At 50.5% G+C, this 25451-nt stretch overlaps 1 protein-coding gene across 1 annotated transcript in view; it reads left to right on the forward strand.

Moving 5' to 3' along the window:
* Window positions 1–25451, forward strand: part of NRXN2 (neurexin 2) — a 224839-nt gene that overhangs the window by 59873 nt on the left and 139515 nt on the right. Inside the window, 2 exon segments of the mRNA XM_083374184.1 lie at window positions 1688–1861; window positions 3805–3924. Coding sequence (XP_083230310.1) covers window positions 1688–1861; window positions 3805–3924 — 294 coding nt within the window.

Genomic DNA, 25451 nt, shown 5'->3' on the forward strand with positions numbered 1-25451 from the left:
GAGGTTGCGTCTTCTGGACCTGTGGGGTAATTTTCCCCCCTTGGGGGACCAGCCAGGGATGACGGAAGCTGTTGTGTGGAAGCGCATAACTTGACAACTGTATCCAGTTGGGTTTGGTCAAAATTATCGATAGTCCTTGATTCAGGAGCGTTTATTCGTTTGAAAGTTACAGTGGGACTGAAGAAAAGTGACTTATGGACGTTTTTCACACTTCCGACCGTTGCAGCGCCCCCTGTGGTCACGTCAAAATTCAGAGGCTTGGCAACTGGCATGTTCTTAATGATGGTCGCGGTGTTTCCCGGGGTCACGTGATCCCCTTTGGCGACCTTCTGCCAAGCCAAGTCAACGGGGGAAGCCAGATTCACTTAACAGCCGTGTGACTCAACAATTGCAGTGATTCGCTTAACAGCGAGGAAGGTCATAAAACGGGGCAAAACCCACTTAAGAAGTCTCTTGCTCAGCAATGGAAATTTGGGGCTCCGTTGTGGTCGTACGTCAAGGACTACCTGTAGAGTCATCTCTGGATTGAGCGAGGCTCCTTTGCCATCATCTTCTAGGGCTGCTTCTGGATTTGCCGGTTTCGTCTTCAGCCCTGGGATCTCCCCTAGGTCTCCCATCCCTGTGCTAGCCAATCTGACTCAACACTGTCAGCCTTCGGAAGAAGGAGACAAGGGCAAATCTCTTCTGAAAAGGGTGCCAGGAAGGAAGAGAAACGGCCAGGCAGTTGCCAGGAATCAAGGCTGCCGAGAGAAACAGAGAGAAAGTGGAGGGAGGGAGGGTTAGGTGGGGGAGTGGGTGGGTGGATGGACTCGTGGACTTCAACTCCCAGAATTCCTGAGCCGGCATGGCTCAGCTTGGAAACCTCTCCCTTTCCCCTCAGTGTGGCTGCCTCAGGAATTCTGGGAGTTGAAGTCCACGAGTCATAAAGCAGCCTAGGCCAGGGGTAGAGGCAACCTTGGCCCCTTCATGACTGGTGGACTTCAACTCCCAGAATTCCTAAGCCAGCATGGCTCAGCTTGGAAACCTCTCCCTTTCCCCTCAGCTTGGCTGGCTGAGGAATTCTGGGAGTTGAAGTCCATGAGTCATAAAAGAGCCAAGGTTGCCTACCCCTGTGATAGACAGAGATAGAGAGAAATAGATGATAGATAGAGATATAGATAGTTACAGAGATAGAGAGAAATAGAGATAGATAAAGGGATAGATGATAGATAGATAGATAGATAGATAGATAGATAGATAGATAGATAGATGATAGATAGATAGACAGACAGACAGACAGACAGACAGACAGACAGAGATAGTGACAGAGAGACAGATAGAGATAGTCAAAGAGACAGATAGATACAAAGATAGATACATAGATAGATGGACAGACGGACAGACAGAAAGAAAGATGATATAGATAATAGATATAGAGATTGAGATAGATAGACAGCATAGAGAAGATAGATAGAGGACAGATGGACAAGATAGATAAGAGAAATAATTCATTGAAGGTCTATATATATCATCCAATTCCCAGCGACTCTTGTGCCGAGTCCCTTTTTCTTCTCCAGGATCCCCTTCCGTGTCCAAAAGAAGGGGACCCCCATCTGGACCCTTGCCTTGACACACACACACACACACACACACACGGAAGGGCCGGAGGGCTCCAGGGCTCCTAACGCAACTCTCTTCGGCCTTGCAGGGGAGCTGTACATCGGAGGCCTGAGCAAAAGCATGTTCAACAACCTGCCCAAACTGGTTGCCTCTCGGGACGGTTTCCAGGGCTGCCTGGCCTCCGTGGACCTCAACGGCCGACTCCCAGACCTCATCGCTGACGCCCTGCACCGGATCGGGCACGTCGAGAGAGGCTGTGATGGTAAGAGGGCGAAAGGGCCTGCCTTCCTTCCTTCCTTCCTTCCTTCCCTCCTTCCTTCCTTCCTTCCTTCCTTCCTTCCTTCCTTCCTTCCTTCCTTCTTCCCTTCCTTCCTTCCCTGATGATGTTCCCTAGCTGGGCCGTGAAACGTCTGCAAGAAAACCACCCAGCTCAGAGAGCACCCAGGACCCCACAGTCTTTCCTTCCTTCCTTCCTTCCTTCCTTCCTTCCTTCCTTCCTTCCTTCCTTCCTTCCTTCCTTCCTTCCTTTTCTGTCTTTCCTTTCCAATTCTCCTCCCTCCTTCCCTCTTTCCATTTCCCTTTTTTCTTCTTTCCTTCCTTTCCTCATTCCCTCCCCTTTTCCTCCATTTCCTTCCTTCTTTCCTTCCTTCCTTCCTTCCTTCCTTCCTTCCTTCCTTCCTTCCTTCCTTCCTTCCTTCCTTCCTTCCTTCCTTCCTTCCTCTTCTGTCTTTCCTTTCCAATTCTCCCTCCCTCCCTTTTTCCATTTCCCCTTTTTGTTTTTTCTTCTTTCCTTCCTTCCCTCCTTCCCTCCCCTTTTCCTCCATTTCCTTCCTTCCTTCCTTCCTTCCTTGCTTCCTTTTATTTCTTTCCTTCTTTCCCTTCCAATTTTCCTCCCTCCCTTTCCCCTTCCCTTTTTTCCTTTTTTCTTCTTTCCTTCCTTCCTTCCCTACCTCCATCCCTCCCTATTTCTCCATCCTCCCTCCCTCCCTCCATTTCCTTCCTTCTTCTCTCGCCCCCCCTTTGCCTCCAATTCCCCCCCTCCCTCCCTGCTTCTCCCTCCCTCTCTCTCAGTCCATTAAGTAAACCAAGCTGTGACACAAAGTGAGACGATGACCAACTCTTTGGGCCTTGCATGTTCTGTGAATTGGGCTTTTAGGCCTCTGAGTGTTTTGTGAACAGACCCCTGAATTGCGGGTGTGTGTGTGTTTCTTTGCAATCAGCCGTTGATCCCTTTCCGGGGTTACCTTGTATAACTGCAGCTTAGCTCAGACAACAAGGTCAGTGGAATAGAGCTGGTCCGTCAGCCACTTGTCTATGGGGTAGCCTTCCGTGCAATTCCAGCCAATTAGTTTAATCAACAAGCTATGATTAAGCCAAGAAGAGGAGGCGTGAGTGCTATGCTAGGTAAATATCTGTCCGTGTCTCAAATGCAGGTGAGGACATTAGGCTTCCCTTATCCCAACATTATGTGAACGGAGCCACGGAGTTGGCATAATACCACACTTAACCAGATAAAGTACAACCTGAATGGCTTAATTCATAAAATGTGCCTCGGTTGTGAGAATGCAGCCCAGTCAATCCATTGAAGATCCAGCGCGGTGTGCCAGGTCAGAAAACAGACTGATGCACAAATCCAGACAGGAATTTAATTTTGCTCACCTGACTTTACAGTTGTGTTTGTCAACCTGGGCTAGGGGTAGGTGACCTTGGCTCTTTTAGGACTGGTGGACTTCAACTCCCAGAATTCCTCAGCCAGCGCGGCTCAGCTTGGAAACCTCTCCCTTTCCCCTCAGCATGGCTGCTTCAGGAATCCTGGGAGTTGAAGTCCACGAGTCCTAAAAGAGCCAAGGTTGCCTACCCCTAAGTCCTGGGCCATTTGAAGGGGTGTGGACTTTAACTCCCAGAATTCCCCTGGCCAGGGGAATTCTGGGAGTTGAAGTCCACGCCTCTTCAAAGAGGCCAGAGGTGGAGAACCCCGCTTTGGAGTTTAACGCTGGGTGAACACAGCCACGAGGGCTGCCTTTGCCCTTTCCCAACGCAGCTCGGTGGCCCCCCAGATTTTCCAAAGCATTAGCAAGCTGGCATCTCCTATAACCTGTAACGCTTGGGAAGTTGGCGGTGCCCTTTCTGGCCTGATAGTTCCCTGCTGTCCCCTGACTCTGCCTCCTGCTTCCTTCTCCCCCCAACCCCCCCCCTGCTCCCCAGGCCCCAGCACCACCTGTACGGAAGACTCCTGCTCCAATCAGGGCGTCTGCCTTCAGCAATGGGACGGCTACACGTGCGACTGCACCATGACCTCCTACGGCGGCCCAGTGTGCAATGACCGTGAGTAGTCAGCGAGTTGGGACGGAGGGTGTTGGGTGTTGGGGGGAGCGGCCACAGGGACATGGTCCTGCCAGAGGGGTTTTTTTTTTGGGGGGGACGAGCCCCCTGCCTTGTGGGTAAAGGGCCTTTCTGCTCAGCCTTTAATGGTTGCCTCCGAGGTGCTCATCAAGAAGCAGATCCCCAGAATGGATCCTTGTTCAAAAGCAGGCTCAGATTTTGCCAAGGCAAGTTTTCCGACCCTGCAGAGATCCTGGGGGAAGGAGAGGGGAGGGTAGAAAAAATGCACAACATGGGTGAGGGAGTCCTTCCCCCCCCCGCTTCCACTCCAAAAGACACGGGCAGCACCGCCTGCAGAAGAAGCTACCAAACCACAAGCCACCTTGGGGCGTTCGTTTATGCGCTCGAGGGCTGATCCTTGAAGAGCTCAGCCCGGACGAAAGGAACAGGGGGGGTCCCTGGCCAGATCGCCCCCTTCTTAGGCTCGTCTTCCCCCATGGGGAGTCGGCCAGCTGGAAGCCGTGGGACTTGTGCTGTGCAGTGCCGGAAGACCCGCAGGTTTGTCAGAGTGGGAGGCTGATGTTCGTGCGGTTATTGGAGCCAGAAAGAGAGAGAAGAAAAATGGGTTAAAAATTTCAGAAGGCAGAAATGCCAAGGAAAAGACCAGGTGGGTAGACCGGTGCTTCTCAGCCTCAGCAACTGTGTGGACTTCAGCTCCCAGAATTCATGCTGGCTGGGGGATTCTGGGAGTTGAAGTCCACCCATCTCAAAGCCTGCTGGCTGGGGAATTCTGGGAGTTGCAGTCCACCCCTCTTAAAGCCTGCTGGCTGGGGGATTCTGGGAGTTGGAATCCACCCCTCTTAAAGCCTGCTGGCTGGGGGATTCTGGGAGGTGAAGTCCACCTATCTTAAATGCTTCTGACTGGGGAATTATGGGAATTGAAGTCCAACCATCCTAAACCATGCTGGCTGGGGGATTCTGGGAGTTGAAGTCCACCCGTCTAAAAGTTGCTAAGGTTGAGAAATACCAGGGTAGACAGTGGCGAGAGACACGAGACCAGTGCAGTTCTCAGCCACGAAACACCGGTTTGCATTCTGGATGTGTTTGCATCATTATCCTCCTCACCATCTTCCTAACAACAAGAACCATTTAAAATGTTTGTACATTTGCCCCAACGCGTCTTTTTAAGCATCTTTCCTTCAGAGCGTTATTTATTTACTTGTTTGCTTTAGTTGCTGTTCTGGGACCTTTTTATTTCTCACTTGCTCGCTCGCTCGTGGATGTTTGGATTCGATTTCTCTCTCTCTCTCTCTCTCTCTCTCTCTCTCTCTCTCGTCTTCTCTCTCATCCTTTCTCTTCTCTCTCTCCTTCTTTCTCTCCTCTCACTCTCCCCCTTCTCTCTCATCCTTTCTCCTCTCTTGTCCTCTCTCCCTCTCATTCCTTCTCTCTCTCTCTCTCTCTCTCTCTCTCTCTCTCTCTCATCCTTTCTCTTCTCTTGTCCTCTCTCCCTCTCATTCCTTCTCTCTCTCTCTCTCTCTCTCTCTCTCGTCTTCTCTCTCATCCTTTCTCTTCTCTCTCTCCTTCTTTCTCTCCTCTCACTCTCCCCCTTCTCTCTCATCCTTTCTCCTCTCTTGTCCTCTCTCCCTCTCATTCCTTCTCTCTCTCTCTCTCTCTCTCTCTCTCTCTCTCTCTCTCTCTCTCGTCTTCTCTCTCTCCTTCTCTCTCTCTCCCCCTTCTCTCTCATCCTTTCTCTTCTCTTGTCCTCTCTCTCTCTCTCTCTCTCTCTCTCTCTCGTCTTCTCTCTCTCCTTCTCTCTCTCTCCCCCTTCTCTCTCATCCTTTCTCTTCTCTTGTCCTCTCTCCCTCTCATTCCTTCTCTCTCTCTCTCTCTCTCTCTCTCTCTCTCTCTCTCTCGTCTTCTCTCTCTCCCCCTTCTCTCTCATCCTTTCTCTTCTCTTTCTCCTTCTTTCTCTCCTCTCACTCTCCCCCTTCTCTCTCATCCTTTCTCCTCTCTTGTCCTCTCTCCCTCTCATTCCTTCTCTCTCTCTCTCTCTCTTTCTCTCTCTCTCTCTCTCTCTCTCTCTCTCTCCCCCCCCACTTGTTGTGCAAACATTCAGAGCTAATGAGAAACAGAAGGTTGGGCTTTAAATGCAACTTAAAAAGAGGAAGAATCTGCGTTTGGGGTGTCAGCAGCAAAGGTTAAACCCCATGGCATCTGGTTGCAGCTATTCCCTGCAGAGAATCGCTTGGAAAGTTCTGGGATAAATAAGTCCTTAGGGAGGCAGTGATCTCAGGGTGAAGTGGCTGTGGGCAACGAGACTGCAGATTGTTGGGAACCAAAGAGAGCCTTTCAAAGTTTATTCATTTACGATCAGAGATAAAAAAAACACGAGAAGTGAAACAAAGCTTCGTAAAACAGCAGTTGCGGTAGATTTGGTTTCGATCCATTCTGCACTTTCTCTGATTTAAACCACTATCACTTTATACCTTATTATGAATATTTTTTTTCTCCCTGAAAGCCTATTGGTAAATGTGCTGGGGCCGGTATGCATTTCTAAATGTAATTTAGCCTACAATGCCTCCTCTCCCCCGTGTTCAAAAAATTGCTTTTTTTTTTTTTTGCTCTCCTCTCTTGAGCAAAGAGATGCATCGCAGACTTTGGAGAAGTATGGAGCCTAAAAGATAATTACAGGCAATCTGTTCATTAGTCCGAATCAGATTAGTTTGTGTCAGAGCTCCTGAAAACCAAAAACTCTTCTGCATGAGCGGCGTGTGTGTATGTGTCTGTTGCTTAAACCCCTCACCCTTTTTACTGCGAACCTGAACCAAATGCTTTGGAAGCCAGTTGAGAGGAAATAGTTTTGCCGCTCTCCCCCCAAGGGTGTGGCGCTGTGCAAATTGCAGCTGGCGAAGCAACGAGAGTTTTTTTGCCAGAAAATCTTGAAATCGAAAGGTTAAACATTTGTCATGTGTTGTAAACTGGACTTTAAAAACAGCTGGACAGAAGGCCGAGATGTTTTGAGAGATTGCGGGTGGGTGGAGAGGCAACCCCGACTGAACCATCAGCTGGGTGAGGCAGACGTTCTGGAAAGAAGTGGAAGATAGGTTAGGTAGTCATCTGAGGGCTAAGAGACCTAACTGTATCACTTCCACTACTATGACTGCTGCATTTCATTCCTAGTAATTCCATAGTAGTAACTGTGAGAGGGGTCTCGGAGTCCTAGTGGACAATCACTTAAATAGGAGCCAGCCGTGTGCTGCAGCTGCCGAAAAAGCCAAGGCAGTCCTCGGCTGCATTAACAGAGGGACAGAATCAAGATCACATGAAATGTTAATAATACCACTTTATGATGTCTTGGTGAGGCCACGCTTGGAATGTTGTGTCCAGTTGTGCTCGCCACATTATAAAAACGATGTTGGGAGTCTGGAAAGAGGGCAGAGAAGAGATGATCAGAGGACTGGGGGCTAAAACATGAAGAACGGTTGCAGGAATTGTGTATAGTCTAGAGAAGGGACGCGGTGGCTCAGTGGGTTAGGACGCTGAGCTTGTCGATCAGAAGGTCGGCAGTTTGGCGGGTCGAATCTCGAGTACCGCGTAACAGAGTGAGCGCCTGTTACTCGTCCCAGCTTCTGCCAACCTAGCAGTTCGAAAGCACGTAAAAACGCAAGTAGAAAAACAGGGACCACTACGGTGGGAAGGTAACGGCGTTCCGTGCGCCTTTGGCGTCTAGTCATGCCGGCCACATGACCACGGAGACGTCCTCGGACAAGCGCTGGCTCTTCGGCTTTGAAACGGAGATGAGCACCGGCCCCTAGAGTCCGAAACGACTAGCACACATGTGTGGGGGAACCTTTACCTTTACCTTAGTCTAGAGCAGGGGTGTCAAACTCAATTTCATTGAGGGCCCCATCAGCATTGGGGTTGCCCTTGGGGGGCCGGGTGGGTATGGCCAGGGTGGGCGTGGCCTGGGTGGGCGCAGCTGGAGTGCGTATGGCCTACTGGGTGGGCATGGCCAGCTCTACATCATTGGCATCAAGGGTGCCTATGGGGGCCTGGGCAGGAGTGGGACAGATCTGGGGGTCTCTGGCAGGAGGAGGGTCTCTGGGCCAGGGCCAAGGCAGTGGGGGCCGTTCCCTCACTGTTTCCAGGATGGCTTCGGGGGCCACATGAAACCACTTTGCGGGCCGGATTTGGCCCCCGGGCCTTGTGTTTGACCTGTCTGGTCTAGAGAAGAGAAAGACCAGGGGTGACATGATAGCAGAGTTCCAGTATCTGAGGGGTTGCCACAAAGAAGAGGAGGGGGGCTGTCTCCTGGTGATTGGCCCAAAGTCACCCAGCTGCTTTCATGGTTAAGGCAGGACTAGAATTCATGGCCTTCTGTTTCCTGGCCCGGTGCCTTAAGCCACTTTTAGAGAACTTTCCTTCTTCAGGGAAATAAAAAATGGCTTGGCCTCAGCCTGAGCTGTGCGTGCAGAGAGAGGACATAACCATCCCTGTATACTTAAGGAGACAGTCCCTGTCACCCGCTATTCACAGGTATCTTTTAATGGGGCCTGGAGGTTTCACTTTTAATTACAACACGGTTCGTTTTAATCCAGTGACAAGATTTGCGATGAAGTGAAATGAAGAGCGGCAGCTTTTAATTCACAGGAAGAGGCCGTTGTTCTGCCCTCCCCACCACTTCATCTCAAGGGGTCTTGCAACTGTGCCTTCCAGGGATATTAAAAACAGCGACTGGCTTTGTGATTAGCCCTGTCCATTCAAGCCCGGGCAGCTGCATTTGTGATCGATGCTAAACCTGGATAGATTTAGCCTTGGTTAAGGTTGGTGCACAGGTAGTCCTCGACCGACAATTGTTCGTTTGGGCAGCAACCGGAAAAAAGGGACTTAGGAACATTTTTCACACTTTACGACCATTGCAGCCTCCCCTGGGTCACGTGATCCAAATTCAGACGCTGGCAACTGACTCGTATTTATGACGGTTGCAGCGTCCCAGGGTGTGCAAAGTCCATGGGGAAGCCAGATTCGCTTAACAACCCTGTTACTAAAAACTGCAGTGATTCCCTTAACGAATGCGGCAAGAAAAGTCGTAGAATGGGGCAAAACCCGTTTAACAAATGTCTCACTTAGCAGCAGACATTTTGGGCTCCATCCAGATTAATGTTGTGCTTCTCACGGCTAGTCCCCGATTTACGACGTCGTGGTCGTAAACCTGGGACTAGCCGTGAGAAGCGCAGAATTAATCCACTTGGCCCTTGTGTTCAGGCTGCAGTAGTGTGTAAAACCCGAAAATGTGGGTTGCTCTGATAACCAGGTTCAACGTATTGTGTCAATGCAGGTCTGGAAAAGCTAACCTGGTTCCCTTCAATTCCGGAAATGAAGCATCTCCTATGCCAGGTTCACGGATCTGGTCAGCCAGGATGGAGTAGACAAGCCTGGCCCTGCCGCCCGAGGCGGTTGTGTCCTCTCACCTAAGGGCAGAGCCTGCCTCGCGTTAGGCAACAAAACAATCTTGGCAGCTTAGATCAAGCCCCACCTGGGAATGGAGTCCCAAGGTTGTCATCTTCTCATCTGATTCACACATGTCTTTTCCGGCTCTGCCGCCCTCTGGGTGCTCCCAGCTGTCCGGCCGATCTTGGAAGGTCTGTTGAACTGTAAATCTGAGAGGAAGACATAAATAGGCAAGGCTCCCAGAGACTTTACACTGGTGTGTGTGTGTGTGTAGAAGAATTATGGCCAGTGCGCAGGAATTCTTCCTTTCCAGCCCGAAGGGGGATGCGCCTGGCTCGACTTCTCCCGCCTAACTGTCTAGCAAGATTGTGAGATGGATTTTTGACCTCTCCAGCTTCAGGTAGAAATACTGGCATCTCCAGCCTGGACTTTCTGGCGCCCGATTGTTCAAACTGGTTGATTAAGGGCCACCCGGTTGGGGCTGGCTCTTGTTGACCACACGGATGGATCTTCTCTGGGAAGATCTCCTTCTAACCTGGACCTTCAGTTCTTCCCGGCGGTTGCCCCGTCACTTGTCTATTCTTCCACTTTTCTCTGCGACTTTTGACTTCTCAAGGGGGCTGGGTCCTTCAGCATACAGCCAGAGCTCAGTAGGAAAAGTGCCTTATTATTATTATTATTTGGGGGGGGGGTCCTTGAAACCATGGCTGCTTTGCTCAGACCCTTCCTTTAATCCATGTTGAGTAGCACCTTCCACTCAGAAGGTGAAGGCTTCAATCCTAGGTAGATGTTTTTTTTCTATCAGGGCACAAGGAGAAAATATCTGCTGTGAACTCTGCATAGGCGTCAGGAAGGGCATCCGGCTAGTAAATGCTCAGCTCCAACTCAGTCGCCTCGACTCCACCCTGAAGAAAAGGATTAAAGGGTCATGAAAAGAAAAAGAAAAAAGTGGGATCCCAAAAGAAAGCCTTCTCTGCCTCCCCACCAGCCCTGCAGAGCAGCTTCCCCCCCCATAGATTTCAAGAGCCCCTACCAGCTCTCTTCCAGGCAAGCCCGTGCATCCTTGAGCGGAGAGGTCTTTCAGGAAGGCAGGAGTGTAAAGGTGTCAAGGCTTGTCCCCTCTGAAGATTGTCCCTTGTGCTTTTCTTGATGATTATTTTTTTGTACAGTCTGTCTTGTTATTCACCACGCAGAACCTGCTGTGAATCGGGAAAGGGTTGTTGTTGTTGTTGTTAGCTGCGAAGTCGTGTCTGACCCATCGCGACCCCATGGACAATGTTCCTCCAGGCCTTCCTGTCCTCTACCATCTTCTGGAGTCCATTTAAGCTCACGCCTCCTGCTTCGGTGACTCCATCCAGCCACCTCATTCTCTGTCATATAGTCAAGGCCATGGTCTTCCCAGTTGCAATGTATGGCTGTGAAAGTTTTTTTCAAAATTTTTTTTATTTTGATTTAGATTTATATACCGCCCTTTCCCGTAAGAAAGGCCGAGCACCAAAGAATCGAGGCCTTTGAGCTGTGGTGCTGGAGAAGACTCCTGCGAGTCCCTTGGACTGCAAGGCGATCAAACCGGTCAGTCCTAGAGGAGATCCACCCTGACTGCTCTTTAGAAGGCCAGATCCTGAAGCTAAAACTCAAAGACTTTGGCCATCTAACGAGAAGGAAGGACTCCCTGGAGAAGAGCCTCATGCTGGGAAAGGTGGAGGGCAAGAGAAGAAGGGGACGGGAAGGGTAGAGCTTATAAATCAGATTTATAAATAAACGCAGACACACGTTTGGGAAGGCACAAAGCTGGCCAAAGCTGAGAACGGCAGCGGGACGGCAACTCTAGAAAACCCCAAGCAGGTCGAGGCGACAACTGACGCTGATTCGATTTGATGGCCTTGAGCTCTTTATGTATTAAATAGGATGTCTCCTCGAGAGACGCCATTTGTTGATGTTTTGGAAGCGGCTCCCCAGAGACCCAGCCAAACTTGAGGAGACCTCGTTTAATTGAGGCCTTCATAAAAGAAAAACGCCTCTGGCTACATGCAGTTTGGTTAAAGGAAGCAAGCTTTTGCAAAAAAGAAAAAAAGCCGAGGGCAGCCATCGAGATGCTCCCATTTTAACTTGAGTTTGTCACCATCGCACTTCAGCAGGTGGCAGCACCTGGCTGGTGACTGCCTAGGCCAGGGGTAGGCCACCTTGGCTCTCTTATGACTGGTGGACTTCAACTCCCAGAATTCCTGAGCCAGCCACGCTGAGGGGAAAGGGAGAGGTTTCCAAGCTGAGCCAGGCTGGCTCAGGAATTCTGGGAGTTGAAGTCCAGGAGTCATGAGGGGACCATAGTTCCCCCATGCTGGCTCGGGAATTCTGGGAGTTGAAGTCCACGAGTCATAAAAGAGCCAAGGTTGCCTACCCTATACCATTTCAGACCGGTGACTGGCAAGTTTCTTCTTAAAAACCTCCAGTGATGAAGCACCCACAATGTCGGGTGGCAAGCTGTTCCACTGGTTATTGGTCCTCACTCTTGGTAAGTTTCTCCTTAGTTCCAGGTTGCTTCTCTCCTTGATTAGTTTCCATTCTTTTGTTTCATGCCTTCTGGTGCTTTGGAAAATAGTTGACCCCCCCTCCTCTTTGTGGCCACCCCACAAATACTGGAACAACTGCTATCATGTCCCCCCTAGTTCTTCTTTTCTCTAGACTGGCCAGACCCAATTCGTGGAACTGTTCTTCCTATGTTTTGGCCTCCAGGCCTTGAATCATTTTTTTATTTTTATTTTTTTTAATTTTAATTCCATTTATATTCCGCCCTTCTCCGAAGACTCAGGGCAGCTTACAAGCTTAGCAGTAGCCTTCATTCTATGTATATGCCTGCTTATTAGGGCTTTCACACACACACCCAAGCGGCATTATTACAAAGTCAGCTTATTGCCCCCAACAATCTGGGTCCTCATTTTACCTACCTGGGAAGGCTGGAAGGCTGAGTCAACCTTGAGCCTGGTGGGACTCGAACCTGCAATAATTGCAGGCAGCTGGTGTTACTTAAGGAGGCATTAGCCCATTGCTCCACCAAGGCTCATCTGATTTGCTCTTCTCTGCACTTTTTTTCCCCCAAAGTCTCAACACCTTTTTTTGTAACGTGGTGACCAAAACCGGACGCCCTAGTCCAGGTGTGGCCTTACTAAGCCATACGATGAACAGTTAAGCGAAGTAGGTATTTCTGGCCTAACGAGGAAAAGGATTAGGGGTGACATGACAGCAGTCTCCCAGCACCAGAAGGCAGGACAAGAAAAAAACATTTGGAAATTTATCAAGGAGAGAAGCAGCCTGGAACTAAGGAGAAATTCTCCTGAGAGCGGGAACAATTAACCGGTGGGACGACCTGCCTCCAGAAGCGGTGAATGCTCCAACACGGGAAGTTTTTAAGAAGAGACTGGACAGCCATTTGCCTGAAATAATGTTAGGGCTTCTTGCCTGAGCAGGGGGTAGGACTAGATGACCTCCAAGGTCCCTTCCAACCTCGTTAATTATGTTCTACGTTCTAAGGAGCACTAGGTATGTTCTCCACCTGGTGTTATTTAGAGAAATAATGAAGGCAGGGTAAATCTGTCACCTCGCTGGACGTGCTGTTTGGGGCCCTTAGAACGGAAATGAAAATAGAGCGGGTTTCTCCTCCCCCCCCTTGTCCCAGCTGCAGATAGGCCATTCTTTACTACCGCTTCTGCCAGCTGGCTCTCCTTGTGGCCCTCTGTCCTCGCCAGCGTCCTGAAGTAGGCGAGAGGGCTGGAGGCGCCCGCTTGAAAACAGTCGCTAAAAGTCAGTGAGTGGATGCCACAGCACCCGAGGGGGGGGCCTGTGTTGTATTTCTCCCCCCCCCCCCCCGTCCCCAGTATCTTCCAGCAGGAGAGGGCCTTCCCATTAGTCACTCTGTTAATGGCCTGCTGATTAGGGCGGGCGCAAAAGAAGACTCTTGCCCTCCGGGAGGAAGGGAACATCTTGAAGTATGCCCCAGCCACAGTTTCCCATGCGCCTGGTTTGCATGACACTGCCCATTAACTGTGGCCGAAGCAGGGGGGAGGTGTCCCGAGGGCAGCCGGGTGGGCACAGAGAGGTGTGTAAGGCAGCCAGAGCTTGTGTGTGTGTGTGTGTGTGTGTGTGTGTGTGAGTGTGAGTGCTCAGTCCTTTCTCTGTGGTGTGTCTGATGGCAGGCCTCCGTTCCCTCTGCACCGGGGAGTTGAGTGCGCATCCATGCGCCTCCGTCTCTTCCTCTGTGGGGTTCCGCCTCCCAGTTTACTACTAGCATTCAAGGGGCGGCCACACACACACACACACGAGGGATGGGCCGGGGGCCAAAGGGGGAGGGAAATGCTTTTTTCTCTCTTGAACATGGGCTTTCTAGCCAGGAACATCAATCCTGGGGCAGCTTGGACAGAATCCCGAATTGGCTGCTTGAGTTGTTATTCCAATGTGCCAGAAGAGAAGGATCAGAAGTGCTCAGACTGGAAGGGACCTTGGGGGTCTTCTAGTCCAACCCCTGACTTAAGCAAGAGACCATTTCAGACAAGTGGCTGTCCAGTCTCTTCTTCAAAGACTCCAGTGATGGAGCACCCGCACCTTCTGGAGGCAAGCTGTTCCACTGATTAATTGTTCAGTGTCAGGAAATTTCTCCTTAGTTCCAGGTTGCTTCTCTCCTTAATTAGTTCCCATGGGTTGCTTCTTGTCCTGCCTTCAGGGGCTTTGAATAGCAGCATAGGAAGGGACCTTGGAGGTCATCCAGTCCAACCCCCTGCTCAGGCAGGAGACCCTACGTCCTTTCAGACAAATGGTCCAGTCTCTTCTTACAATCCTCCAGTGATGGAGCACCCACAACTTCTGGCGGCATGGCATTCTTGTAAATCTGGAGTGTGTCTGTCTGTCTCTCTCTCTCTCTATGTATGTGTGTATACACAGAGCAGATGCCCCACAACAGTTTGACCCGGCAGGCAACCTCCAGCCTCCGATTTGTAGAGGGGACATCCTGATATCTCTCCAGCCGTGGCCCTCCTGCCTTGGGCCACCTCTTGAATAGAGCCTTTTGTTTGTTTATTTGTAGCATTTATGCAGCTGCCCAATCAAAGGCGCTCCCCAATCAAAGGCGTCACGCAAACCATTTTAAAACTACAAAACTCAACTGATTAAAATATGAAAAGCAAGCCAAAGCTGGCGCCGCCGATCTCTTCTCGCGATTTCGCTTTGCAGAAGGCTGGACGCATCCCAACAGCTGGAGTCCCCACCACCGCAGGCAAAACCCCAGAAGAGCGGGGAGGGGGGGAAATCCCCTGCAGTTGAGACTACTAGCCAGCTTTCTGCTCATGAAAGCAACCCATGGTTTTCACTCATCTGGGAAAGGCTTTTGTGTGAATCCGGCCAACCCAGCAATTCCCAGCCAGAGCATCGCCGGAGACAGAGACCGGAGACCACATCATCTCCATAGAGGGTTTGCAAGAACACGGCTTCCTCTCTTTGAAGTCCTGGGGAGGGGGGGGGCTATTTCCAGGCCATATTGACGTGTGTGTGTGTGTGTGTGTGTGTGTGTGTGTGTTTGTGTGTGTTGAGCTGCAGACTCTTGACCCTTTGAGTTGCCTCCGGACCGAGGTTTCGTGGCAATCAGCAGCACAGTTTGCCCACCTTTGAAGATAGAAATGCCCCACGAAGCTTGACAACAAAGGACGGGGACTCCGATGGGAAGGCAGCCACAAGTGGGGTGGGACAACTCGCCGTGGCCGTCTTGCCGTGGCCCAGTTCCACGCAGGAAAACTCGCCGTGATAAACGTTATCGGCCACTGTTTCTTTGACGTTCTCTCCACTGACAAACATGGAACTATAATCATAATAGTAAAGTTGGAAGGGACCTTGGAGGTCATCTAGTCCAACCCCCTGCTCAGGCAGGAAACCCTATACCATTTCAGGCAAATGGCTGTCCAGTCTCTTCTTAAAAACTAATATATATATATATATATATATATATATATATATATATATATATATATATATATATATATATATATATATATGTGTGTGTGTGTGTGTGTGTGTGTGTGTGTGTGTGTGTGTGTGTGTGTGTGTGTGTGTGTGAATGTGTATATGTATATAAATAAAACGATGAGGGGAGCTTAGAAAAAAGTCGAGAGTCTCATGAAAGGGGGGGGCCTTTGTCACATGACCAAAGCCTCCATCTTGACTTCTTTGGGCCTCTTCCTGCAGACACCCCAAGGCCCATCTGCATTTGTGACATAGCTGCCGCCGCCCCCCTCCAATCACTCTGCCCTTGCTCTCCCAGGCCTGGCTGATTAAGAAGGGATTATAGCTCCCATCATCCCCAGCGAGCGGGATGTAGGAGGACCATAAGAGGTGGGAACTCTGCCCCAGCCCAGCGGAGATTAAAAGGCACTCCCGGGTGGGCTGCACTTTGCACATGGGTAGAAAAGCCCTTTTTTAGAGGAGGGAGGGGGTCACCTTGAGAATAATTTTCATGGGGGGGGCATAGCATCTTGCACCCCTCTGAGTTGGGTTGGTGTGTGTGTGTGTGTGTGGTGGTGGGAAAGTGACAGGCGCGCTTGCCTTTCCACAGCCCTCTTTGCCCAAGCAGGAGGCGCGCACGCACACGCGTGTGAGGCAGGCAGCCGAGAATAGTCAATTTGCAACCCCCGGTGCTAAAATGAAAGGAGAAATGACACGGCGTTTAAAAGCCCCAAATTAATGTGCCGGGAGAGTGTTATTAAGGCCTCTGCCTGCTTGGGCATGAGATGGGGGGGAGGGGGGCGCTGATAGGCAGCAAGGAAGGGGAGGGCTTGGGCAGGATGGGGGGGCGAGAGATGGAAGGTATTGCAGGCGATATTAAAAGTATGATCTTTGGGTATAATCCCTGTAGGATGGATAATGGCGACTGTGTCACCCTTAAAGGTTAAGGTAAAGGTTCCCCGCACATGCGTGCTAGTCGTTTCCAGCTCTAGGGGCCGGTGCTCACCTCCGTTTCAAAGCCGAAGAGCCAGCGCTTGACCGAGGACGTCTCCGTGGTCATGTGGCCGGCATGACTATATGCCAAAGGCGCACGGAACGCTGTTACCTTCCCACCGGAGTGGTCCCTATTTTTCTACTTGCATTTTTACGTGCTTTCGAACTGCTAGGTTGGCAGAAGCTGGGACGGGTAACAGGCGCTCACTCTTGTTACGCGGCACTCGGGATTCGACCCGCCAAACTGCTGACCTTCTGATCGACAAGCTCAGCGTCCTCACCCACTGAGCCACCGCGTCCCTTGTGTCACCCTTAGTGTCTGTCATTTTCTCCCCCGCTCATCAGCCAAAATTTTAGCCACGCCTGGTTTTCATCAGATGAGCCGTAACAACTTTCAGAGGTTGTGGACTTCAACTCCCAGAATTCCCCAGCCAGCTTGTGGGGATGCTGCAGTGGCCGTAAGTGTGAAAAAAAAAACAGCCATGAGTCAGGTTGTCACTTGGAACAATCCCGAAATGAATGCAGTCCCTCCGAATCTCCTTGCTCCTTGCTCCTTCCACCCTGGGGATCCGATTTGGGAAGTAACCCCGTGTCCTTCCTTAACGCTGCTTGCAACAGGAAGTAACTCTGTGCATGCTCAAAGGAACCGGGGCTCCCTTCACCTGCAGAAGGCATCAGATTATTGAATCTTGCACGGGGAAGAGAAGCACGTGAAGGCTCAAACTAATTTCGAAGGAGAGATGGAAGCAATTTTTTTTCACCTGCTGTGGGCCAAACTGGGCTGGTCTTGTTTGTAGCCAGAGGTTAGTCCACACCGGCGAAAAATCAGGAGGGATCTGGGGACCCCTATTTCCTCAGTAAACCCTTTTCTCCAAGGCAGACGCGGCCTTTTTGCCTTCGACTAAAAAGAGCTCCCAAAGTTTGCCTTGTCTTCTGGACCCTCTCCCTCAAGCCCAACCCACCTCGCAAGGCAGGTCGTGGTGGGAAAATCGGAAGCAGGGATGTTTGCCACCTGGAGTTATTTATAAAACCAATAAAAGTGGGATGAAAGAAATCTAATTTTAGCCTCTTCTGCCAACCAGCTTTCCTGTTAAGGCAGCACATCGTTCATGTTGTGGGGCGCAGCGCCTTCTGCGAAGACAGGAGGTGTGTCTTGTAGCCAGTTGTGCGCAGAGGTTTTGTGCGAATCCCCTCCCTCGGTGGCACAATGGCCTCTTGGCTCTGATCTACGTTGAGAGAGTGCTTTCTCCGCAGTTCCACCTTCCATCCCAGCTAAATCGCTGGGCTCCTGAATTTTTAATCATATGGAATGGAATAGAGCTGGAAGGGGCCTTGGAGGTCTTCTAGTCCAGCCCCCCTCCCCCCCGCTTAATGGTTTATGGTTTATTAAATTTATATGCCGCCCTTCTCCCTGCACCCCCTAATTCCTTTAATTCCTTGCAGCCCTTTCCTTGGCTCACATCCTCTTTCCTGGCCTGGCTCACACCATTGCATGAAATCCCCACCTGCTTTACCTTTAGTGAACAAGCCACAATAGCTGGATTCACACAACCGACCAAGTTAATCAGGCCACTTGCGTGAGGCTCAGTTGGCTCAGATACTGTACACCCCAGAAGCCCTTTCCTTACGAAAGCTTTGCTGAAGGGCACATATTAGACGCTCTGCGCATTCTCAGCAGATCTGATTACAAGTAGTCCTCAACTTAACAGCAGTTTGTTTAATGACCGTTCAAAGTCACAACGGCACGGGGGAAAAAAGTGACCTAGGACCGTTTTTCAACACTTACGACCGTTGCAGCCGCCCCACGGACACGTGATCAAAATTGAGACGCTCGGCCACCGGTTCGTATTTATGACGGTCACAGTGTCCCGGTGTGTGTGTGTCCCAGGATCCCCTTCTGACAAGCAAAGTCGATGGGGAAAGACGGATTCATTCAACAACCGTGTCCCTAACTTAACGACTGCAGCGATTCACGAAAGGTCGTAAAATGGGGGCAAACCTCACTGAACAAGTGTCTCACTTGGCAACAGAAATGTGGGGCTCAGTTGAGGTCGTAAGTCCGAGGACTACCTCTATATGGACTTCCCTTGAATAATAACAATAATAGCAATAATAACAATAATAGCAATAATAACAATAATAGCAATAATAACAATAATAATAATAATAATAATAATAATAATAATAATAATAATAATAATAATAATAATAATAATAATAATGTTGGAAGGGACCTTGGAGGTCATCTAGTCCAACCCCCTGCTCAGGCAGGAAACCCTATACACCATTTCAGACAAATGGCTGCCCAGTCTCTTCTTAAAAACTTCCACCAGTGTTGGAGCACCCACAGCTTCTGGAGGCAGGTGGTTCCACCGGTGAATTGTTCTCACTGTCGGGAAGTTTCTCCTGAGTTCCAGGTTGCTTCTCTCCTTGGTTAGTTTCCTGGAAGCTTCCACTGGTCCAGAATGTGGGCACTGGTGGGCATGCCTGCGTATGTATGTAGAGTCGCTCTGCTTGGCAAGTTGCCCTCGTTGCCGGTCTGTTTCTGCCTCCGATTCACGGTGCTGGTTGTTACCTCTGAAACCCCACCTGGCACAGGGCCTGGTCTCTTGAGGACACCCCCCCCCCCCGTCCTCTCCCAGAACATCTGCCTGGCCAATCTCAAGGTTGACTCAGCTTTCCATCCTTCCAAGGTAGGTCAAATGAGGACCCAGATTGTTGGGGGCAATTAAGCTGACTTTGTAATAATGCCGCTTGGGGTGTGTGTGAAAGCCCTAATAAGCAGGCATATACATAGAATGAAGGCTATTGCTAAGCACATTGATTTGTGCTTCTTAGATTGTAAGCCGCCCTGAGTCTTCGGAGAAGGGCGGGATATTTTTATTTTATTTTTTATTTATTTTAATTCCATTTATATCCCGCCCTTCTCCGAAGACTCAGGGCGGCTTACAAGCTTAGCAGTAGCCTTCATTCTATGTATATTTTATTTATTTTAATTCCATTTATATCCCGCCCTTCTCCGAAGACTCAGGGCGGCTTACAAGCTTAGCAGTAGCCTTCATTCTATGTATATGCCTGCTTATTAGGGCTTTCACACACCCCAAGCGGCATTATTACAAAGTCAGCTTAATTGCCCCCAACAATCTGGGTCCTCATTTTACCTACCTGGGAAGGATGGAAGGCTGAGTCAACCTTGAGCCTGGTGGGACTCGAACCTGCAATAATGGCAGGCAGCTGCTGTTACTTAAGGAGGCATTAGCATTAGTTGATATAAATGGAATTAAAGGCATTAGTTGATATTAGTTGATTAGTTGATATTAGTTGATTAGTTGATATAAATGGAATAAAAAAAATGCAGAGTCGGTGTTCCTTCGATTAAGCAATGTCACCCCTTGGGACCCCCGGACGTTCCCCGCCAAGCGTCCCATCGTATGTATGGCACATCCCCCGAAAAGCAACTCCTGTCGCTTGAAGAGTCCCACGAGGAGAACTTTTTCGAAAGACCCTTTTGGGCACAGCAGAAGCAGAGCCAGCTCTGAGGTTTCCCCATGAAAACCAACCTAGGTAAACTCTCTTTTCCCCCCATTCGGGCCACCCACGGTCCATTCTTTCCCCCCCAATCCTTTCGCTTTGGGGGAAACGGTTTGCGCCGGTTGAACCGTTCACGGGTTGTGTCCTTGAGGCGTGAACTTTCTCGGTCCCCCCCCTTCCCTGGAAATTTACACCACCACCCCCAATTTGTGAATTTGCAAACTGCCCGCTTTCAGCCGGTGCGGTGCTAAAGCTGAGTCAGCTTTGACAGGCGCCTTACCTGCCCTCTGGCATGGGGTCCCCCCACCCCCGTGTCTGAATGTCCCCCACTCTGCCGTTGTTCAGAAGAGACGTAAAGACCTGCATGTTCATCCCAGCTTTTGCGGGGAAAGGGAGGGGCCCTCGCTTCGTCACGCTTTGTCCCCGTTTATCTTCATCTTTTCCGTTTTATTGATTGGATTGCAATTTCTTTGAGCGATGGTGGTGAGCTGAGCGGAGTCATCGAGAGCCGAGTGATGTACAAGTTTAATAAATTATTATTATTACTTGGCACCCCTGGTGTAACTTAAATAGAGCTGGAACCCAGTAAGGGGAGCCTTCCGTCCCGCAGCTTCACCTCCCAGGCACCCTTCCTTCCGGCCTGATTTTCCCAGAATTTTTTTTTTCTTCCCCCCCCTCCCCCAAGTGGCCATCAAGTATCGGAGGGCAGAGCATCTGGGCACGTGGGATGTGCAGGGTGGCGCCCTCAGTTCCAAGCGTGGAGTTGCATTTGCCGTATCGTTTGCCTTTCTCCTCTGTGGTCGCGGCTTATGCCCATTTTACAGACCCGGAGACAAAGGGGCTGTAAATGCAGAACCCTTCCGAAGGATAACGTCAGGGACCTACATTTCCCCACCATCTATAAACCTGCTCTCTGTAAATTGCTTTTGGTGTGTGTGTGTGTGTGTGTGTGTGTGTTGTGTAGAGAGGAATAATCCACATCGGACCCAGGTGGTTTAGTTGACTTATTTTGTGGGTCCCTTCAGTAACCAGGTTGAAAACACTGTCCGAATGGAGCCACGGTGGCTTTAGCAAAGAGTCCAAGAATGCTGCACTTGCATTTGGCTTTCAGAAGCTCTCGCTTCTCCAGAGGAAAGGGTGAAACCCAATGGCGCCATGTGAGGTGGCTTATTCAACAAACCGTGCTGAGTATCAAACCATGGCTTGTCCCGAAGGGCGAGATGGTACACCTGTCCGTTTAGCCCAGGCTGTTCCCGCTTTGAATGTCACCGATCCTGGCATTCTTCCGGAGCTCACCCTCCTCCGTGCCAGGCGGGCAGCCGTGGAGGGCACTGAATGCGTGCCGAGGCCGTCAGTGCCCTAACCACGTTCCTCTGGGTTTGTCACTCATCATAATTGGGAGCCCCATCTTGGTTGACAAGGGACAGCGGAACCTCCAAATTCCCAGAGTGGCCTTGGGAGAGAATCCGGAAGCACCCCACCCCGTCCCTGCTAGAATTAACCCCCCCCACGCGCGCACACACCATGTTTCTCCCCCCCCCCCCATCATTGAAAGAGGAAGGTGATCCCGGGCTGTTCTCCCACCCTCTCTGGAAGCCAAAGGCTGCTCGTGTTAACATTGTGTGTCCCCCCCACACACACACTCTTTCCCCTTTTAGCCAGTTTCCACTTCAGCTCCTTCTTCGCCCCTGCAAAGACCCCCCCCTCGTCTGTCTTTCCATCCGTCTCCCACCCGTTTGTATTTATAGCTTGCAAACAGGCTGCTTAGCCAGCCTTTGCTTCGGAGATGGCAAAGCTGGGTGAGTGTGTGTGTTGTGCTTGTGTGCACCCGCGTTTCAGTGCGGGGAGGGGGGCAGGAACGGGGAGGGGGGAGAGAAAAGCTGTGCTTTTTTAAAAAAAAAAAAAGTCTTGATTCTTCGCCAGCTTGGCAAGTTGCATTCCGTTCTTTTTCTCTAAAGAAAGAACTGTGCAAAAACACACACACACACACACACACACACACAAACGGCTGGAGGAGAAATCAGGCAGAGGAGGCTTCGCACAACACTCAGGAACACACACACACACACACACACACCCAGACACACACACACACACGGGCTCATCCGTCAACCTGAACCCTCCAGCCAGGCGGGCAAAGCGCCAAAGTTCTGCCAAGGGGTGGGTGGTCTGTTGTGTGAAGCCAGTGGAGGGGGCCGAGTGTAGAAAGAAAGAGAAATTCTGAGAGAGGGGGGAAAAAAGGGAAATTCCCTGCAGCTGGGCCGAGTTCACACAACCTGCCAGCCTCTGAACCCAAGTCAAGGGTTTTTTTGGGCTCTCTTTGCAGAATATATGATGGCTTTAAATAATTAAAGTAGTTGACTTCACTCACCAGTAGCAGCTGCTTGTGGTTTAGTCTCTAGACCAGCATTTTCTCAACCTTGACAGCTTGAAGACGGATGGGCTTCCAATTCCCAGAATTCCCAGCGCTGGCTGGGGAATTCTGGGAGTTGGAAGTCCATCCGTCTTCAAGCTGTCAAGGTTGAGACACACTAGTCCAGGGGTCTTCAAACTTGGCCCTTTTATGACTTGTGGACTTCAACTCCCAGAATTCCTCAGCCAGCACCTGGCTGAGGAATTCTGGGAGTTGAAGTCCACAAGTCATAAAAGGGCCAAGTTTGAAGAACCCTGATTTAAACATATGCCCAAGTACCCCATAGGGCAGGGGTGGGGAACCTTGACTCTTTTATGACTTGTGGACTTCAACTCCCAGAATTCCTCAACCAGTGTACCAGGCTGAGGAATTCTGGGAGTTGAAGTCCACAAGTCATAAAAGGGCCAAGTTTGAAGACCCCTGCACTAGTCTAAGCTAACAGATTACAGATCCTCCTTGATTTACCGCAATTCGTTTAGTGACCGTTCAAAGTGACTTACGACCTTGTTTCACCCTTACGACCGTTGCAGAATCCCCAGGGTCACGTGCTTTATGTTTGATTACACGGCCACCGACTCTTATTTATGACGGTCGCAGCCTCCCCGGGATCACGCCATCCCCTTTTTACAAACTGCCGGCGAGCAAAAGTTCCAACGGGGAAGCCGGATTCGCTGAACAACCCCGTGGCTAACTGAACGGCCGCAGGAATCCGTTTAACAACGGCGGCGAGAAAGATCGTAAACCGGGGTGGGGTGGGGTGGGGGTGGGTGGGCCAAGCCCCCTTAAACCCACGTCTCGCTCAGCAAGATCAATTTTAGGCTCCACCGTGGTCGTACGTCGAAGGACCGCCAGTATTGAAATCGCAGCCTGCTTTTTTTCTCTTGGCTGGCTTGGCTAGTCAACCCTTTTCTCCTAATGGCTCTCTGAAATCCGCACCTCTGGCCTTCCTGACAGCTAGTGCTAAGCCTAAGAGGGGGGAAAGAAAAAAATATATCAGAATTCTAGGACTTGCCAAGGCTAAAACGCTTTACACGATGCCTTCCCCCCCCCCCCCGCCGCCGCCCTTTCCTCGCTCCGTATATGCACTTACCGGGCTGACATCATAGTCTGTCAACTCAGGGCAGGAAATTTATAGCCAGCGGAAAAAAGTGATCTCAGAGGCAGAGAGGCTGGATTCCTGTCCTCCAGGAACCAGGGTTGTTTGTTTTTTTTCCTTCTTCCCAGACACCCCCCCTCCCCATTTCTTGCAACCCTTACATGTGCTTCCTTCCAATTTTGATTAGAAGCACCATCTCAGTTTAACTCTGGTCCTGGGTGTTTCACTAAGAGAATGAAGCCAGAAAGAAGCGCTTGGTTATAACAGGGTCATCACAAGAGTTGGAAGGGACCTCGGAGGCCTTCTAGTCCAACCCCCCAACTCCCCTTCCACCCACCCCTCCACCCACTCCCAGCTCAAGCAGGAGACCCAATACTATTCTGGGCAAATGGCTGTCGGGTCCCTTCTTGAAAATCTCCAGGGACGGAGCACCCACAATTTCGGGAGGCAAATTCTCACCGTCAGGAAATTTCTCCTTCGTTCTAGGTTGCTTCTCTCCTTGATGAGCTTCCATCCGTTGCTTCTTCTCCTGCCTTCGGGTGCTCTGGAGCAGAGGCCCCCAACCTTTTGGGCACCAGGGACCACCGGTTCCGTGGGGAAAGGTTTTTCCGCGGACCAGAGGGGTGCGTGGTTTTGTGTGCTGCCTGCATCTTTGCAAGTGGGGCTTTGCTTGTTTGTGCGGACCGGTTGCTGGCATGCCACGGCCCGATACCGGTCCACGGAGCTGGGGTTGGGGACCCCTGCTCTGGAGAATAGGTTGACCCCCCCTCCTCTTGGTGGCAGACCCTCATGTCCCCCCTCCCAGTCCTTCTTTTCACTTGACTAAAAAGGTAAAGGTTTCCCCGCACATGCGTGCTAGTCGTTTCCGACTCTAGGGGCCGGTGCTCATCTCCGTCTCAAAGCCGAAGAGCCAGCGCTTGTCCGAGGACGTCTCCGTGGTCATGTGGCCGGCATGACTAGACGCCAAAGGCGCACGGGACGCTGTTACCTTCCCACCGGAGCGGTCCCTATTTTTCTACTTGCATTTTGACGTGCTTTCGAACTGCTAGGTTGGCAGAAGCTGGGACGAGTAACAAGCGCTCACTCTGCTACGCGGCACTCGGGATTCGACCCGCCAAACTGCCGACCTTCCGATCGACAAGCTCAGCGTCCTAGTTCTTCATATGGTTTAGCCTCCAGCCCCCTAATCATCCTTGTTGCTCTTCTCTGTTGTATGTTGTATGAAGGCAGGCAGGCAGGTACACACACACACACACACACACCTGATCTGGTTAAGTGGCTTTTCTCTGCTTATACATCCACTGAAAGGTTTCGTATCTCTGTCTTTAATTGGGAGGGGTTCTCAAATCAATGAAAAGAAATTGCCTACCAGACTTGCAAGGAAAAGAGATGTAGCAGGAGAGGAAATAATGCTGGGGAGGGGAAAGGAAAAAAAAAAGGTTTTATAGAGAGAGAGCTCTTTGGGGCTGCAGGCTAACCACAACTTTCCAGGCGGCCCGTACTCACAACTTCTGAGTGCTGTAATCCTTCTTGCCTCTTTTTCCATTTTGCCTGCAACCAGGATGTGGCTTTAGTTTAGAGGTTTGTAAATTGGTGCTTATATTCCTACATTCAAAGCGAGCGGTGAGGCGGAGACATTTTCCCCCCCCAATTTCAGGCCGTGCTGAATGGGGGATGATGGGGTTTGAAGTCCAGCTGGATGGCACCAGGCTGGAGGGATTTCCATCCCAACCCTGGCTTATCCCGCTTTCTTCTCAACCTCAAGAGCAAGCTACTTAGTGGTTACGCTCTGGCAGTATCTTTAATCCAAGCAGTTAAAAGAGGAAGGTGCAGATTCCCACCATTTTCTAGGTTTAGATAAGTGTTAAAGGTAATTATTTTTTTTTTGTGGGTGTTTGCGTGGTTTAACTGCTCGTTTGACTGCTTTACAGTTCAAGATAGCGTACAAAGCGGAAAATGGTGTAATTCGGTAGCAACATTAAGCGTGCCATGTGTCCTGGGTTTTATACATACTATAAAACTGCTTACCAATTTCTTTTTTAAGTGAGAAAGTTCTCTAAGGAA

This window comes from Vipera ursinii (genome assembly GCF_947247035.1).
Source record: "Vipera ursinii genome assembly, chromosome: 15".
NCBI lineage: Eukaryota > Metazoa > Chordata > Lepidosauria > Squamata > Viperidae > Vipera > Vipera ursinii.